Genomic DNA, 17715 nt, shown 5'->3' with positions numbered 1-17715 from the left:
CTAGCAAGGCTTTTAATAATTCAGATCTCCGCAGATTAAGTTTTATTTTAACTATTAGATCATAGAACCAACTGCAATTTATTGCTGTCAAAATTTGCTTATTAAAATGTTCTGGATTAGAGGTTAAGCCATAAAGAGACTTGATTCTTCAGTGTTGTACATAACAAGTTGTTACTTGGTTCTGGCTGTTTTTGCTGTGAAAGGGAGGGGGTTTCAGGAATGACAGTAATGTGTCATAACATTGCAGTCACGACCTGGCTGAATGAATCTGTGCTAATATGAGACAGTTATCCCTATTTCAGATCGACAAGTTGTTGTGAGCTAGACAGCTAAAAACCAGACACTGAAACTAATTTTTGTTACAGTACATCTTGAATGTGTTTGTCAGTAAACAAGCAGATTTTAGGAAAGATGGTAACTGTTAACTGCCTTTTAAAAACGGAGTTTTGCTGGGAAGGGTGTGGCCCTTTTCCTCCCCTCCCTTCCCTCTTTTCTCTTCTGTCTGCAATCTGTCAGTAGTCTAGCGAACTTGAGAATGTTTAAACTTTATTTGTAAATAGCTTAATTTTGCAGATTGTGAGAACAGGTCCTAGGGTTCCTCTGCAAGGTGTTGCTTTCCCTAGGAACACTGTCAAATCGCATCTCCCAATCACGGATTCAGAAACTGTAAGGGGATGATTTGTAGGAAGAGAAGGGGAAAGAGCATAGAGATATAAGAGAGAATACTTAAAGATCATGTCCTGAAAATGATGTGTGTTGTATTTATGCATGTCAGGGTATGTATTTATGCATGTCAGGGTATGTATTTATGCATGTCAGGGTATGTATTTATGCATGTCAGGGTATGTATTTATCGTTCTGTTTTCAGAGACTTTTCGTTATCTTACATATTTTCCAAATTTAAGTGTTCTAGTAATTCATACTGGCTCAGAGGTTCCAACTCAGATTTTCCCATGCAGCTCTGTGGATAGGTAGTGTGAAAGTTTTATTTTAGAATTGTTATAACTTAATAGCCATTATTAACATGTGCACTGCCATGCCTTTACTTTGGTTTATATTTTTGCCATTGAAATACCCAGCCATTTCAGTAGGTAGGGAACATGTGAAAAAACTTTTTGGCTTCAAAGTGCCATACTAAACACCCTTGCTGAATAGTAATAGCACAAGCATGGCATTTGGAAGTTCCAGAAATATATGTAGCTTAAAAACGTAAATCTGAGAGGGAGATGGGTTTCCTTTTGCTTTCAGGTAAGTCACAGATACCATTTCAAATGCTGAAATCTTCAATATCTTTAGTATGGTTATTACTAAAACAGCAGTGTTCATTATCTTGGTTTATATGCTTGTGGAAGAACGTCAAGAGCATGTCAGTGCGCTGAACATGTGAATATGCTCAGTCATAAGAGCTGATGGAAAGATTCTTTGGTCAGTCTCCTGCTGGAAGTGACCTTCTGAGAGATTGAGAGTTATTAATTGGATCTATCTTAGATTTTTTTTGTTTGCTTGGTTTTTTTTCCTTCCTTACTGTTGGCATCAGATTTGCAGTTGTGCTTGTCAAAATGCACAGGTAATGTCTTGAAGCTACGAAGACGGTTACAGCTGTCCAGTGACAGTGGAAAATGTTTCCATATTGTCTTGATGTTGCTATCCAGTACATCTTTGGAACTGAGTGGGCATCCACCAGTGTTTCTCAGGCCTCAATTAGCAGAGCACACCTAACAGTGTGTTAGTGGGGTTTCACACCTTGCAGCAAGATGGGCACTGCCCCATGGGCTGTATTGGGAGCTACAGAGCATACAGCAGCACTGTCCGATAGTCTTTCTCACTGCATGTTTCCAGGCTCCTTAAATCAAAGGAAACAAGACTCATTGGACTGTGGTCTGCAAGAAAAATTTGCCAGACTTTGCTTCCCTTTCCTCAAAGGGGTGAGCACACAGGAGATCCAGGCCTGTGAGAACTGACAGCTCGTATTCTTACCCCGATGGCCTTGCGTTGCTTTCCCCAGCTCGGCTGACCGTGTCCATCAGTCTCCTAAGGCTCACCCGTGTTCTGAGCAGAAGGTGGGAGAGGGGACGGGTGTTTCAGTATCTGGCCTTTAATTGCCTCTGTAAGAGGCTGTATGTCTTAGCCAGCTGGAAGACTGGGAATCCTTGTCTTAAAGACAATAAAGGTTGGTATAGTGGAAAATCTTTTCTGTTAACTAAATAAATGTAATAATTTTTTTCTGTATTTCTTCCTTTTTTGTAAATTAAGTTAAAACCCCTGCTTACCTCTTTAAACACTAGGTATCTGTGGAAGAAAAGTTCTGTAAATAAACAAAAGTATTAATTGCAGGTGACACAGGTTTATTTAGCAAAACAAAAATGCAGTAGTGTAGCCAATGGAACTGCATTATTTCTTTTGTCCCTAAGCGCATGTAGACGTAATTCTGCATAATACAGATTTTGTAATCAGTTTGCAAACCCACTAATAAAATTCATGGGAGAAGCAGTGAGGTTTCTTAATGAAAAATACCAAAATGTCATGGATGATAGGCTGTTATTCTCAACAGTGCACTGCATAATTGAAGTTTAACGTCTTGTGTCTTTTCTGTGAGCGCACTTTAAAACAAACCTTATTTTATCCCTCAATAATTTGACTGGTTACTATAAACATCATTCTTTAATGACTCATTTGTCTATGTTGGTATTGTTGAGCTCTTAAAAACTGTAATAAAAATACCATTTTAGAATTATGTATCAGTGTCTCATTGACTTTCAGTTTGTGTTGACTGTTGAAAATTAAATTTCTTCTGAAAAAAGAAAAAAAAAAATCCAGCTTTGTCTGTGAGATTCAAACTGGGTTCCCTCCTTGGTATTTAGCAGTAAGGGATTCTGTAGGTCATCTTATAGTTGTCATGACCATGCACAATTTTGTAATTCTTTGGTTTCTGCTTTTTTTCTTGGGAAATGTTAGAGGAGGTTACTGGTTTATTGCGGTCAGAAGTGGGCAATAAAGGGTTTTTCTTCTTCTGACAAATGATTTTATTCTCCACTCACAATCGTTGCAGAATATATATGCCTTTTTCTCTTAATTGTGCTTAGCTTCAATCTTTGCTTGGTTTTGCATTCTTGCTCAGCAAGATAAGTGGCTCCCTGCCTCTGATACTTGGTGACTTCAAAATGGGCCCTCAGGAGCTGGTTGGAAAGCAAATTTTTGTGTATTGTACGTTCTTATTAAAATCTTCTGCTGATACATTTTCTTTGTTCATTCTTCAGTAGTTTAACGTTCTCTGTAGCTCTTTCCAGGTTGTTGAACAATGAGCTCTCGACATAGACACTTTAAAATGACCAAATGATCCTGAGCTGAATGAGGAGTGAATGAATGCGCATGGGGAAGGAGATGGAGTTGTTCCAGACTACATCAGATTCTCCTCTGGTTTTAATCCCTATATTCAGCTTTTCTGAACTGTGTTAATCCAAGGAGCTGTGACACTTTGGAGTTTTAGAAATTCAGCTGGAATTCGAAGTTCAGTTAGAAATTAGGAATTCAGCTGGAACACAAAGACCATTTGATAGGGCGTCGCTGTACTGATTTTTTTCCTTTACAGCAGAATAGAAATTAGGTTAAAGTCAAAGGGAAGGAAAAGTAAATAGTGCTTTTAGTCCTATTTACATGCGTGTAAAATCATTCTGCAGATTGTTCTGCAGGAATTTTCTGGGCTACCAGTTACTCAAGGATCATGAAGTGTAAATGTTCTCATGCATTGTATAAATGTATAGCTAGATACTATTTTTTTGTGCTGGTGTGTTCAGTTTTGAGAACTGTGGAAGTCACTATTGCATCTGCTAAACAAAATAATTTCTTGTAACTGATAACTGCCGAAACTAACTTGCCAAAATGAGAGCTACAGCTGATGATAGCTGTTCAGAAAGTCACCAGGCAGTGAATGTAAGTTTAAAACCAAACACCAGAAGATGTATAAATACTGCGCTTAGCTCAGCTCTGCTTGTTTTGGGTGCGCACAGAGCTAGTGTGATTCTTTGATCAGAATTCAAAGCAGATAACCCATTGACCCTCTTTGTGGCATACAAATTCTGGACATTCCTATAAAAAACCAAAACCAAACCCCAAAACCCCCAACCACTATGCCAGTTTTCATCTTCTACATCTAAAAGGTTAAAGCGCGTCTAAAATCTGCCTGGCACAGGGAGACAGTTTTCAGACTATGAAATTCTGCAGCTGGTGTTTCAAACTATGGTTTTGACAGAATATCCTCAGACAGTTCTGTTGAAGTCTGGAAGCCTCCTAATAATGCATTTCCCCCCTGAATGTCATCGGGATGCTTTTATCTTGATTCCAGCATCACCTTGCCATGGGGCTTATGATGAAACTTGAGGCCAGTTCCCAAGAGAGCAACTGCTACTATTCATAACATCATAATTTGTTGTACCTCTAATATCCTAGTTCGTTAACGGGTTTCATTGCAATTCTATTACAGAACTCTCTTTGGGTATAGTTCATGCTTAAATAATGTATATTAATTGAAAAATTTACACTTAAATAATACAAAATGTAGACATCTGTGTTGTTTTCTAAGCATTCAACTGATATGACACCTTTTGAAGAACTGTTGCCTTTAGAGGAAAATCAGCAACATATTTAAACACAGAGGTAGCTGTTACACTAGTTTCAGGCAACAGTTTTGTACTTGTCACTGAGTTCTGTGTGAAATCATTTGTGTGTTCATCAGTGCAGTCAACAGTAAAAATAATTTGTAAACTTTTTTCTTGTTTTCAGTAAATTTTAGTCTGTATTCAATTTAAAATTAACTTTATTTTCTAGGTCAAGAAGTGGTGTTCAAGTGCCTTGGAGAAGGAATTCTTGAAAAGGCCTTTCAGGGATATAATGCTTGTATTTTTGCCTATGGACAGACAGGTGAGTCTCCTGTGCTAAAGGGGAGGAACACTTTTTGTGCACATGGGAAGTGGGAAGAACAAAACTTAAATATTAAGCTACATAGTGTTTTAAATTTGTATTTTGAAATACAATGTTAACAAAGGTTTAGCACAGCCAGTGACAATATAAAGTTCTTAAAGCAGCTCTGTAAATATGTTCCTGGTTACTGCCTGTTGGGGCTGCTTTCAAAGCCTGAAAGGAGCAGTTCGTACTGAAGACCCGTTCCGTTTTTCTGTTCAAGGGTGTCCCAAGCAATGGCCCTGCTTGAAAGAAACCTTTAAGATAATTTTGCTTTTTGTTTACCTGTACCTTGTAGTCCAAAGAGCAAGCTCTCTGTCTGGAATGGCATCTCATGATATGTGCTTCTGGTGGAATATAAAGACAATTAAACTTGTGCTTCATGAACAAATAAGTAGATCAGAAACTACATTCTAAAGCATTTTCTTCCTTTTTTTTTCTTTAGGTTCAGGAAAATCCTTTTCAATGATGGGCAATGCAGAGCAGCTGGGTCTGATCCCACGGCTCTGTTGTGCTTTATTTCAGAGAATCTCTGTGGAAGAAAATGAATCTCATACTTTTAAAGTTGAAGTGTCCTATATGGAAATCTACAATGAGAAAGTCAGAGATCTGCTTGACCCAAAAGGGTGAGTTGCTTCACTCTCCCCCACAGCCTTCCTTATTTTTATCTGAAACTATAAAAGTAGAAATCACCTTTAGAAGTCCTTGAGAAGGTGTTTTTCAGAATGTATGTTTATACAACTTCTTCAGAAAGGATTTGATATCAAACACCAGAAAGAAAAGAATATCTATGTAGAGCTTGTGTATGAAGTAGTAATTGGCGTGGATCAATTTAAATATTAGAGTACCATCATAATGGTGCAAACAAATACTGTATGAAGTAGACTACCATCAGAAAGCAGGACTATGTACAAGTAAATTCTGTGATGTTTTTGCCGTATGATCCAGGCTGTATTCAGGTAAGAATTTTCATCAACTAGGAGGAGTTTGAAGCTTATTTACAACTTGGTTTCTGTGGCTTAGACTTTGAACTTTCTCGATGTGGAAGGGTAACACCTCAGAATGGCACTCTTTCTTCTGTTTTATCTACACAAAAATACTGGATAGGCTCTCTGGCTTGGAGATGTCTAGACAAGAGGTAGTTTGATAGGTTTTTTTTTCAGCTGAACATTGATATATATGGTATATGTTTTGATTCTTGAACATAATTGCACTGGGTGAAGAAGTATGCAAGTTAGTTAAAAAGTAGATTTGAGACTGACTTGGTACATGTCAGTAAAGTGTGGAAAATGAAAGAAGAACTGAAGCTTTAGCAGCAAATTGCAGGGAGGGCAGAGGATTTGGGGTTTCCTTTTTTTGTCAGCATTCTTTCTGCAAATAAGGCATTTCAGATTTTGTTCCAGCCACAAATATTGGAGGGGGAGAAATTATTAAAAATAATTCATGTATATAGATTAAAACCAAATTGATTAATTTGAGTCTTTATTGTTAATTTGAGTTAAAAACAATTATGGAAGACTTTTTTCCTCCTGTTACAATTAAAATACATAAATTTACTTCTACTGTATAGAAGATTCTTATCCTTTCATACTGTAATTTTTGTTTTTCAATGAAGTTCACACTAGTGGATTGTGCATAAAGTCTACTTTATTCTGTAGGAGTCGACAGTCCCTTAAGGTTCGAGAGCACAAAGTGTTGGGACCATATGTAGATGGCCTGTCTCAGCTGGCTGTTACAAACTTTGAGGTAAATTTAAGCCAATGACAAGTTTATAAATAACACCTATGTACATAAGCAATAAGAGTCTTGTAAGAGATCAACTAGTGTCTGTGCAGACACTTTGGTTCTTGAGTGTTTATGATCTCTGGTGATGGCAAAGATCTTCTCTAATGCTTTAGTAGTATTTGTTTCATGTAAAAGCATCAGATTTGCCTTCATGTTGGTTAAAAATATAATAGTGGTGTCTTTTTTATAGTTTTCAGTGAATATATTATACACCAAGAACACAATATTTCCTTGACACAGGAAATATGAGGCTTCTAAAATAAGAATAGTAGTCTTCCAGCACGAATTCCTTTGGTTTTGTTGTTGAATATGACCTCTTACTTTATACAGGTGTATTGCATGAGGAGCTACAACATTGCTTACATAATTCATCATTTAAAGCATGGCAGCATCAGAGCCTGCTTGAGTTACCAAAACACATTCAAATAAATCAGCCAATGAACTACTACAGATAAAATGGAGATAATTAAAGCGATGCAGTTGTATGAATTTCGTAGGCCTTTCTTTTTATAAGGAAGCTGATTTGGAAATGTTTGGGTTTTTAAAAAAATGTTCATGCTTTGTGTATTATTATGTGGGATCTATTTTTCTTTTTTTATGGGGATTTTTATTTTTCTGAAGCATGTGTGCATATTAGAGTTATAAAAAACGCTTTTGCAGCTTTTACGGTGAATTGTGTACTTGGAAAGCACACCTTCTTTATTCAGATTCTAGGAAATTTCGTTCATACCTAGTTTTTGGCTGATGACTTTCATGAAAGTGTCTTGGAAGACTCAGCAAGCACATATATTGGTCGGCATAGTTGTCTTTGTTTTTGCTTACATGGGAAGGTACAGGCTCCAGGTGAGGTAACTCTTTGAGCCAATTAAGTGAAGATAGTAATAGCGTGGTTCAGTAAGGAGATGCATTGTGTTCGCTTGTATAAGTAGATCTGTGCTGGCCTGATTACTGGCATTAAACAACATGATTTGTAATGTGGATGTTGCCAGTATATTTCAGCAGCAGATAAGGAGAAGGTGCATTGGCCATAGTTGCTGGGCTTTTAAGCACAGCACTTAACAGATGTGATTTAACGTTGTTCTGTGGAGTTACATACCCTCTGTACCAATAAATCTCAAAATGTGCAAAGAATTTTCTTACTACTTCTACCTTCCCTTCTTCCTCTCTCCCACGCACACACCCCATTTCATCTAGATGCGGATTTTGTTCAGCAAGCACAATACTTGCTTTTATCCTAGCATCACTTTTTACTCCTTTTGCTCTAGGATATTGAGTCACTGATGTCAGAGGGAAACAAATCACGAACTGTTGCTGCAACCAACATGAATGAAGAAAGCAGCCGCTCTCATGCTGTATTCAATATTATAGTGACTCAGACACTTTATGACCTGCATTCTGGTGTATGTATTTCCGTTGATTCTCCCTTCTTTCACATACATTATCTGTTTAGCTGTGCTTCTACCTTTAATGCCGTGGGGTCTGGTAATCAAAGTAATATTGGCAAGACTGTAAGATTGAAAGAATTGTGGAAGAGTGCAGAAGCGTGACAGAAAGCAAACAGTTGGATCACTTTTTAAGATTGTATTGCCACCATGAAACATGTCTTAAGTCTTGACTATTGCTAAAGTTGTCGTGTTTTAATGGCATACTCTGCCAGTAAGGTTATTGATGTTAACACATGGCTGACTTCAGTTCATAAGTGCTTCAGCCGCCCTCTACTATAAAATATGAGTGACTCTTAAAGAGCTATAAAAACTCTGAAAATTCCTGCTTCTCTTGTATTGTGAATTTGATACTTTAACCCACATTATTGTGAAGAACAGTGTTTCGTGGTGCGAGTGTCAGAGATGTTAGCACTTTGCTGGTGTTTCTTAGCTGTTGTTCTCCCGTGTCCCATCTGTGCAGAATTCTGGAGAGAAGGTCAGCAAGGTCAGCCTGGTGGATTTGGCTGGGAGCGAGAGAGTGTCCAAAACAGGAGCTGCTGGAGAACGTCTGAAGGAAGGCAGCAACATAAACAAGTAAGACATTGGCATATTCAGGTTGCAAAGCTTAATCATGTTAGAATCACTGTTTCCTTGGCCTTCTCTCTCAGTGTACTTGTCACAAGTCAGTTCAAATGATAGACCTCATCAGAAGCAGTTCAGTACAGGTCTTCCAGCTGCTCTGTGCTGAACACCATGTGTTACCTTACATTGGCATAGGGACCCTGATTCATACTTGACTCAGATGAGGAATATATGAAATTTATCTGGAAAAAGTGACAGCAGCACTCTTTAATTAAGCATGTACCTTTTGTGATTCATTTATACACCCTGTCCCCAGGCTCATGTGTTTGTCTCATCATCTGCTCAAGGAAGAATGCAATGTTGTAGAGTCAAATGGCTTTGTTCCAACATGGATTAAAATACGTAAGAGTATAATTCACAGTTCAAGAAAACCAGATCAGAATGAAACTGTGTTTGTTTAGTATTGCCTTGGGCATTTGTACTCAAGCAATGACAAGTTTCAAGGCGCTTTTTTTACCGTAATTACTGTGTTACTGCCCAAAAGCAAGAATTTAGCACGCTGTTACCGCTGTCTTAAATATACTAATTTTCCTGGGAAAGAATGAGTTTAACTGTTACATTAAAAGCTACTGCTGGTTCAATTTAATTTTAAAATGTTACAAAATATTTTGCTATTTTAAGTTAACAATGACAGCACGAAGTGTGTTTGAACAGCATTCATACTTAAAATAATTTTAAATTACCTCTTTTTAGAGTTTGAACACGTTTGCTCTTTCTAGCTTAATTTCTACTCCACTTGTATTTAATGCATCATATTGGTAGCCAAGCTGGTGTAGTCCTTGTAAAACAAACTGGCTCTGTTTGCCTAATAGCAGGTATTGTACCTTTACCCTACAGGTTACTAGTTAAATTCAGATTGGTATTACTAGAAACTGTATTTGTATTTTGCATAGACAAAGGTGAAATTGAATGTTTCTTTCTAATTCTTGGGGAAGAATTCAAATGCCAGCTCTCCCAACAGCTATTTACAAATTGCAGGTGTAGCTATAGATACGGAAAGACTTCCTTTTTTTCCCTATTAGGTGGTTTACTCAGCATTAAACTTTTATGGTAGAGGTGCAGTAGGGGAAGGTTGTTTAGACCATGCTGAACCTGTTTGACAATACAGGACTTTAGATACAAGCACCAGACTTCTTCATAAAAGATATTTTAAAAAGAGAAGTGGAGAGCTCTATGTTTTCCCATCAATTAAATTCTTATCCAGTATAAATCTGTATTACTTAGTCCATTTATTTAAGCATTCTCTATTTGAAATCTCTTTTCTGGAACTGATAGGCGAAAGAGAATTTGTAGTGCTGTACTTGGTGTCTTCTGTTAGATTTTTTGCTACTTGGAGCTTTAACGATATCTGACTTTTACTGCAAGCTTCAAAATTGGTATACGTGTTTTATCAGACTAGTTCTTCAGAGAACATTGTGTACGATCTTTTGGGTGTGATACACCTTATTAGGGAAAGGCAATAATCTTTTCTGGAGTGATACAGTACACTTAAACCATATACTTTACTATGTCTTCTCCTTTTTTTTCATTATTTCTTTATTATTTTATTAAAAAGCGGTAACATGTATTAGTAGCATGTGTTATGTTTAATGAGATCAAAAATGGAGCCGCTGAAATTACCTGGCAAAGAAATTTGCTGGTTGTGCTATGTTTTGTTGCCTTGAACGTGGAAATAATGTACCTGTTCATGTATTTACAAGGCAGGGAAAATGTACACTCAGCTGTGCGTACCAGAACTGCACGGTGTGACACTCAGCCAGTCTCTGCAGGTGTCAGTGCTGTTTGTTTTTGAGGAAACCTGGCTAGGGCTCTGGTGGCTGCCACCTTGGGCCCACAACTCATCCTGTTGCAAACACCCTTTCCTGTCTTGGGACAGCACATTGCAGGGGGGAGGCGATGGATTGCTCTCCTGCCTGCTGAAACAACGGAGTTCTGTCGTTTTGTTAACATAATTTGTCTTCATAAAGTGATAATAAAGATTACTTCTGGTTTTTGCTCAGAGCTGATGTGAAGTCGTCTTGGTGAAGGTGCTGGGCATCTGCTCTTTATTATTGAGGTTTTGGGAGGACTTGCCATACCTCATAGGAAAGCTGGACGTGCTTGTTCCTCCCCAGGATGTGCTAGATCCCATACCCAGTGTAGACAGGCAGGTGCTTAACAGCTCTGTGTGGTGTAGTCAAGGAATTTCTAGAATACATGGTAGGAGGAAGCAGAATAAACAAGCTGTCAATTAGTGGCTGAGAAAAATACTCTCTGTGAGCAGTCTGCAATTTTAACTCTGATTAGTAAAATCATAGTGGTTGCCGTTTTAACTTGAGAATGCAAAAAGAAGCCTTTAAAATGTAGGCGGGGGAAGGAATGGGTTGGGATAGGTCTGAATCCAAGCTGATTTTACAGAGTTGTTTTGTATTCAGAGTTAACTAATAGAAAGGTGGATTCTGCTTCTTGAAGAATTTGATTGTAAATTGTACAGAAGTAGCTTGAACGGACGTTATTTAGGTTCAGACAGAGTTGTTCTCTGCGGTGAGGAAGTACCGCTTCCCTTTGAGCGCCGCTGACTTGGGTCCCTGGTGGGAGTGTGCAGCACTTCCCACCGCCCACTAGGAAGGGCAGCCTGGTCATGCCTGGGGAATAGGGACAAGGAGAACAGAAAGGGTGCAGAAATGGCACTTTCACGTACTCTTGCACCACGTAAGTTCACTCCGCTGCTTCTGAACTGCCTCAGTCTGCTGTGCACTGTGGGCTTGGGCCTTCTGGTTGATTCGTTACAGAAGTAGAGGGAGATAGGATCAAAGTAATGATGGATCTCTGGTGCATCATTTAGCATGAAGGAAAGCAGCCGATGAGGCCTGTAATTATTTTGTTGGACAGCCATTTCTTATACTGCTTTCCTTTAAAGTCTTTAAATAGCTTAGTATTGTGAAATCTCAAGCAGAATACAGAAATGACTCCAGTTTGCCTTTTATTGCGGATGTTAACAGTTAGTCTTAAAACAAAATCAGTATTTATAAGGAGCAGAAATATTACCACATCTTTTAATCCTGTGTTACTAAACTGTAGCTTATAATTTCCTGTTCATTAAAATACGGTGCCTATAAGTCGAATTGCTGTTGCAGCTCTGTTGTGAAATAGTTTTTAGTGATGGACTTTTTGAATCCCTCTTCTTCCCATCCTCCTTCTGAGTGTCCTTTTCTTCTCCCTCCCTCTTTGGTTTTCACATTGCCCCTCACTTAAAGAGGGAAAGAGGAATAGGAGGAGAACAGGCCAAGGTGACTTTGTAACTTTACGCTCCTTGAAGGTGGGCTCCATTGGGAGTGTGCTGGTGGTGCTTTTCAGTTGTGCTGCGGGAGGTTGCTACGGAGCAGCATGCAGCATCCGACTGTTTGCTCTTGCACGTTTAGCACGCTGTCATCTCATCTGCAGAGACCAGAGACTGGAGGCAAGAATTCTTCCTCCCCCCATCCTCCCCCTCCAGGCTCTCAGAAGTTGTTAGGCTTTTGTTTAGGTCATAAACTAAAACTAACTGTCCTTTTTGCTGTGAATTTTTCCAAGGTGAATTGGAAAGTTATCCTATAGACAAATTGACAAAATAGAGTGCTCTCTTGGGAGATCAGATTGCCTAGCCTCTCCTTAAATGTCTTTTAATTTTGCTTTTGAGTCTATGCTATCTTCATACTGCTTTGTTCTATATGCAATATGGGACATCTTTTGTGACATGTGTAATAGATTTCATTACCTTACCTTCAGATACCTTCCTTTAAATAGTCTTCTGCAACATTTTTGCCATTTTCTAAATGTTATTTCTGAACCGTGGATAGTTTCAAGCAGCACTGTGTTACAAATATTGTTCAAACACTGCCTATCAACTACAATAGTACTGCTGCTTTGAAAAGAAAACCCAAAAGGATGGAGTGGAACAGCACAATTGAAGATTATTTGACTATCTGATTGCGACACTGCTAAAGTTTTCCTTGGTAGTTATAAAGAGTAGCTGGATAATTGGGCATGCGTGTGATGGACCAATATTCTCTTGGGCCTCAGTACTGTCTGTTTTAAAACCCTTTAGGCATCTTGTTTAATGTTCTCAGGCTCCTGAACCAGCTCATTATCTTAAACATACTCACCCCAAGAGCTCTGATGTCACTTAAAATTTACACAGGGTTTTATAACAATTGGATAATAATATGCACATATGCTTTGCACAGATTGCTAATAGAGTTGCTGCATTTGTAGAAGGTGGTACCTGTACCAAAATGGACGAGTTGAGTGTATTTTCTTCATGATTCAGATTGGCGTTTGGGATGTGGCTGTCTGCTAAGCAATTTGGGGGCTTTTCTCTTTCATGCTTGTGAACATTTTTGTAACTGGGAGATTGTTTGGTCTATTCCCCCTGCAAGAAGCTAGTGAAGCTCCACTTCAATTGTAAGTCAACCCATTTGTCAGGGGACCTCCTAATTGGTCTCTGCTGGTGAGCAGTCTTCTATTGTGTGATGGCTGATTAGTTGCTGGTTCACCAGACAGCCTAGTTCTCCTGGGCTGTAGCTGGCTTTGTCTGGAGGATGCCTCCATATGGCTAGAGAATTGGTCAGTTTTAGTCTGTTGTTTAGCCAGTGCTTTTAAAACATTGTTCCCAGAGACAGGGGATGCTTGTTGTGGTACCAGTACTGACTTGTGACAGTGTTACAAGGCCGTGTCCAAGATAGAAAGATTTTTAGTCTCTGAGAAAAGGTAGATGTCTAAGGCAGTGATTCTCCATGTGCTGAAGCAGTCTCTGCTTTGCACTTTTCAAACTATTTTGAATACCTGAATATTTCATAGAATCACATCATACCATCATAGAATGGTTTGGGTTGGAAGGGACCTTAAAGACCATCTAGTTCCAGCCCCCCTACCATGGGCAGGGACACCTCCCACTAGACCAGGTTGCTCCAAGTGCCATCCAGCCTGGCCTTGAACACTGCCAGGGAGGGGGCAGCCACAGCTGCTCTGAGCAACCTGTGCCGGTGCCTCACCACCCTCACAGTGAAGAACTTCTTCCTAATATCTAATCTAAATCTCCCCTCTTTCAGTTTGAAACTGTTACCCCTCGCCCTATCACTACCCACCCTGATCAAGCGTCCCTCCCCACCTTTCCTGTAGCCTCCCTTAAGTACTGGAAGGGCACTAGAAGGTCTCCCCGGAGCCTTCTCTTCTCCAGACTGAACAACCCCAACTCTCTCAGCCTGTGCTCACAGGGGAGGTGTAGCTGTTTTTGAGATTATCCCAACGCAAGTGCAGGACCTTGTACTTGGCCTTGTTGAACCTCATGAGGTTTGCACAGGCCCACTTCTCCAGCCTGTCCAGGTCCCTCTGGATGGCATTCCTTCCCTCCAGTGTGTCAACCACACCACACAGCTTGGTGTTGTCAGCAAACTTGCTGAGGGTGCATTCGATCCCACTGTCCGTGTTGCCGACAAAGCTGTTAACACAAAGCTGTGTTACAGCACTGGACCCAGTACCAACCCTTGAGGAACGCCACTCATCACTGATCTCCACTCGGACATTGAACTGTTGACCATGACTCTTTGAGTGTGACCAGCCAATTCCTGAGCCATGGAGTGGTCCGTCTGTCAAATTCATGTCTCTCCAATTTAGAGAGATGTTGCGTGGGACAGTGTCAAATGCTTTGCACAAGTCCAGGCAGTTGACGTTAGTTGCTCTTCACTTATCCACCAATGCTGTTACCCCATCATAGAAGGTCACCAAATTTGTCAGGTACGATTTGTCCTTAGTGAAGCCATGTTGGCTGTCACCAACTGAATTTTCCTGGAACTTGGTCCTAGTACTAGATGAGATAAAACACTGTAGAGACCCTTTTTTTTTTTTTTTTTTCTTCCAAATATGTACCTTTAATAAATACATTGCCCTGTTTGGAGCAGGGCAATAGGGTAGCTGATCTCCTGTGGTCATTTCCAACTTAAATTATTCTGATATTTTAAAAATTGGATGTGAAATTCTGCAGAACATAAATTAAACTCTTTAGCAAATCCCCTTTTTTGTGTTTTATTGTATCTACATTTGGAATATGTGTTAAAGCTGTTCTACTGTTTTGGATTTATAGATCACTTTCAACACTGGGCTTGGTTATATCATCACTGGCTGACCAAGCAGCAGGGAAAGGGAAAAACAAGTTTGTGCCTTACAGAGACTCTGTACTCACTTGGCTTCTCAAGGTAACTAGTATTTTTCAGTTCACCTTGTTCACAAGATGTCAGCTTCAGCTTAATAGCTTGTAGGATCATTGTAGCATAGCTCTGTGGACTTCTCTTTTTTTTTATTATTTTTTTTTAATATTTTTAAAGAAATGAGCTAAAGAGCTTTCATAGCTATAAGATGTTTCAAGTAATATGAACAGCTGAGTGTATCTTGCGTTAATTCTTTGTAAAGTCCTGTTTGGCTGTTTTCAGTTATAGTGGAATCAAAGCTGGTGGAGGTGGCTGGAAATGTTTAGGGATCATACTGATTAGTTTATATCCAGAGTACTTTTCAGTGTCTAAATAGTAAGCTTTGTATTCTAAGTATTTTTGTAAAGACATTGTATAGTCTTGGAACAATTTTTAATTATGAAACTTTCTGTGCATGCGCTCTGCAGGACAACCTGGGAGGAAACAGCCAAACTGCCATGATAGCCACAATTAGTCCAGCAGCAGACAACTATGAAGAAACGCTTTCTACACTGAGATACGCAGACAGAGCCAAAAGGATAGTTAATCATGCTGTGGTGAATGAAGATCCAAATGCTAGGGTCATCAGAGAATTACGGGAAGAAGTTGAAAAACTGAAAGAGCAGCTCTCTCAAGCTGAGGTAACATTATTCACAGCACAATGTAAGCGGAGTTAAGTGTTACAAGACAAGGAAAGGAAAAGTCTTGCACTCTTTTTTAATAATTAACCTTGTTTCCTGAAATAAATCCAACGTAATGTTTGCTTATTTTTAATAACTTTTTAATGACAACGTTGTACGGATGGTGTCTCTTGTCAGAATAGACTGTTCTTGAAGAACTTCATGTCAAGCATTAACTGATGCAGCACAGATAAGAGCTAGAGTAGAACTTCATTCTGTAGACTTATTAGCAAAATTTTTTAAAATATAATTTTATGACATCAAATGGAAAAGTGTGAAAAGCTATAAATCTGGTATTGAACCACAAAATATGTGGGACGTTTCTCTTGATATTTTTGAAAATGTATTAAAAATTGTCAAAACTGCAACACCGAAATTATCAGGAATTTGCTTTTACTGCCCTAACAGTTGACACTGTGTGATTGTTGCTTATCTTAGATTTATACTTCTAACTGGAGGGTAAAGTGTCCAGGTAAGATACTTTGGGATATCTGGAGGAACTAGGCACTGCACTATAGGAAAATATTTTTCATCTTTTCAGGCAAGACACAAAATACTGGTGGAAGAAGAACAGAACAGAAGCATGTCTGAGGGTGAATCTGTGTGGTGTTTAAACTTCATGTTCACTTAAGGAATAGTGTGCCTTGTATGAAGAGTTCCTTACAGGCTGACATGGGAGAATATGCCTTAAGAAAAAAGGAGCCATTCACTTTATTCATGAAAAACCTGGGGACATAGTTGAAATATCTAGTTGTTGCATTTCATATTATGCTGCTGTGTTGAGTTGCCTTGTGTAGGCAGATGTTGCAGTGGGAAGAGTAGCTGAAGGTTTTTGCTAATTTCTATCTTTTAGGCCATGAAGGCACCAGAACTGAAGGAAAAATTGGAAGAATCTGAAAAACTAATAAAAGAGCTAACAGTCACCTGGGAAGAAAAGCTAAGGAAAACAGAAGAAATTGCACAGGTATTTCAGAAATTTCGAGGAGGAAAAGCCAGATACTCATATAGTGCAAGTCAACTGAATTTCATGAGCTTTAGTGGACTGTGCTGTCTTCCCCACCACCTGTTTAAAATTCTTCTGGATTTTTGTCTTTTCCCCTTGTCTCTGGTTTTGGTTTGGGTTTTTTCGGTTGGTTGGGGGTTTTTGGTTTGTTTTAGTCTACATTTTGTTAGAATAAATGTAGCTGTGTCATGGTATCATTGATAAAAGCTAATATTTGATTTTAGAATAAAGCATCAAAATATGTTGGGACAGCTTATTTATTTGTAAGACCACAGTGGGATCTTGGACGTGTGTCCTTTGAAGTGACTAAGAAAATAAAGAATTACAAAAGGATCACAATTTTGGGTGGTATTTATTGGTTTTGCCTTTAGTAACTTCTTAACCAGAGAAGGAAATGTGTACATGTATTCACTAGTGTTTGTTTGTCATTACTTAAAATAAGACTTCTGGATTCCAGTGTCCTTTTCCATCATTTCCACCATCTATAGCTTGAAGAATGAGTATCATTGTTTTCTGTTTCTACTCCTAATATTCCAGAAGCATGCTTTGGTGCAACAACTGTTTAAATAGCAGGGTGAGGAAAACCCAAACCAAACTCAACCAGCCAAACGAAACACCCCAACCCTCCATACTGTAGCAAAGCAAGACATGTGTGATCCAGTAGATACTTTAGCTGAATTAATAGTAATACTGCAAAAGAATACACCTAAACTGTGGCATGCTTTTTTCTCTCTTTGGAGTAATTGCAGCTGAGACTAGTTTTTAAGAACATAGAGGTTCAAAGCCACATTGTGGTACTTATGAGTAGCTCTAATAAAATCCATAGGGCTGCTTAGGTAAGTAAGTGCCGCTTTGGGGATCCAGGTGTTTGAGGATTAGATCTAACTGCTTATTGGTGGTGTGTAACAAATAAATTCTGTTGAACATATGGTACTTGACCAGTGTCTTAAGTTCCGTTTCTGCTAATGCTATACAGAGCGCATGTTCAGCGTGTACATCTTCAGCTTTAGTTGCTCTGGTTT

General features: G+C 38.9%; 1 protein-coding gene across 2 annotated transcripts in view; it reads left to right on the top strand.

The window, feature by feature from the left end:
• Positions 1 to 17715, top strand: part of KIF13A (kinesin family member 13A) — a 111834-nt gene that overhangs the window by 52761 nt on the left and 41358 nt on the right. For both annotated transcript variants that reach the window (XM_086469523.1, XM_086469522.1), the window contains exons 5-12: positions 4825 to 4917; positions 5402 to 5582; positions 6615 to 6702; positions 8007 to 8141; positions 8647 to 8759; positions 14908 to 15019; positions 15439 to 15651; positions 16544 to 16654. In XM_086469523.1, the coding sequence (XP_086325649.1) occupies positions 4825 to 4917; positions 5402 to 5582; positions 6615 to 6702; positions 8007 to 8141; positions 8647 to 8759; positions 14908 to 15019; positions 15439 to 15651; positions 16544 to 16654 (1046 nt within the window). The remainder of the gene's footprint in view (positions 1 to 4824; positions 4918 to 5401; positions 5583 to 6614; positions 6703 to 8006; positions 8142 to 8646; positions 8760 to 14907; positions 15020 to 15438; positions 15652 to 16543; positions 16655 to 17715) is intronic.

This window comes from Leptosomus discolor, chromosome 8 (assembly GCF_034619465.1).
Source record: "Leptosomus discolor isolate bLepDis1 chromosome 8, bLepDis1.hap2, whole genome shotgun sequence".
Lineage (NCBI taxonomy): Eukaryota > Metazoa > Chordata > Aves > Leptosomiformes > Leptosomidae > Leptosomus > Leptosomus discolor.
This window is presented reverse-complemented; position numbering and strand designations above follow the sequence as displayed.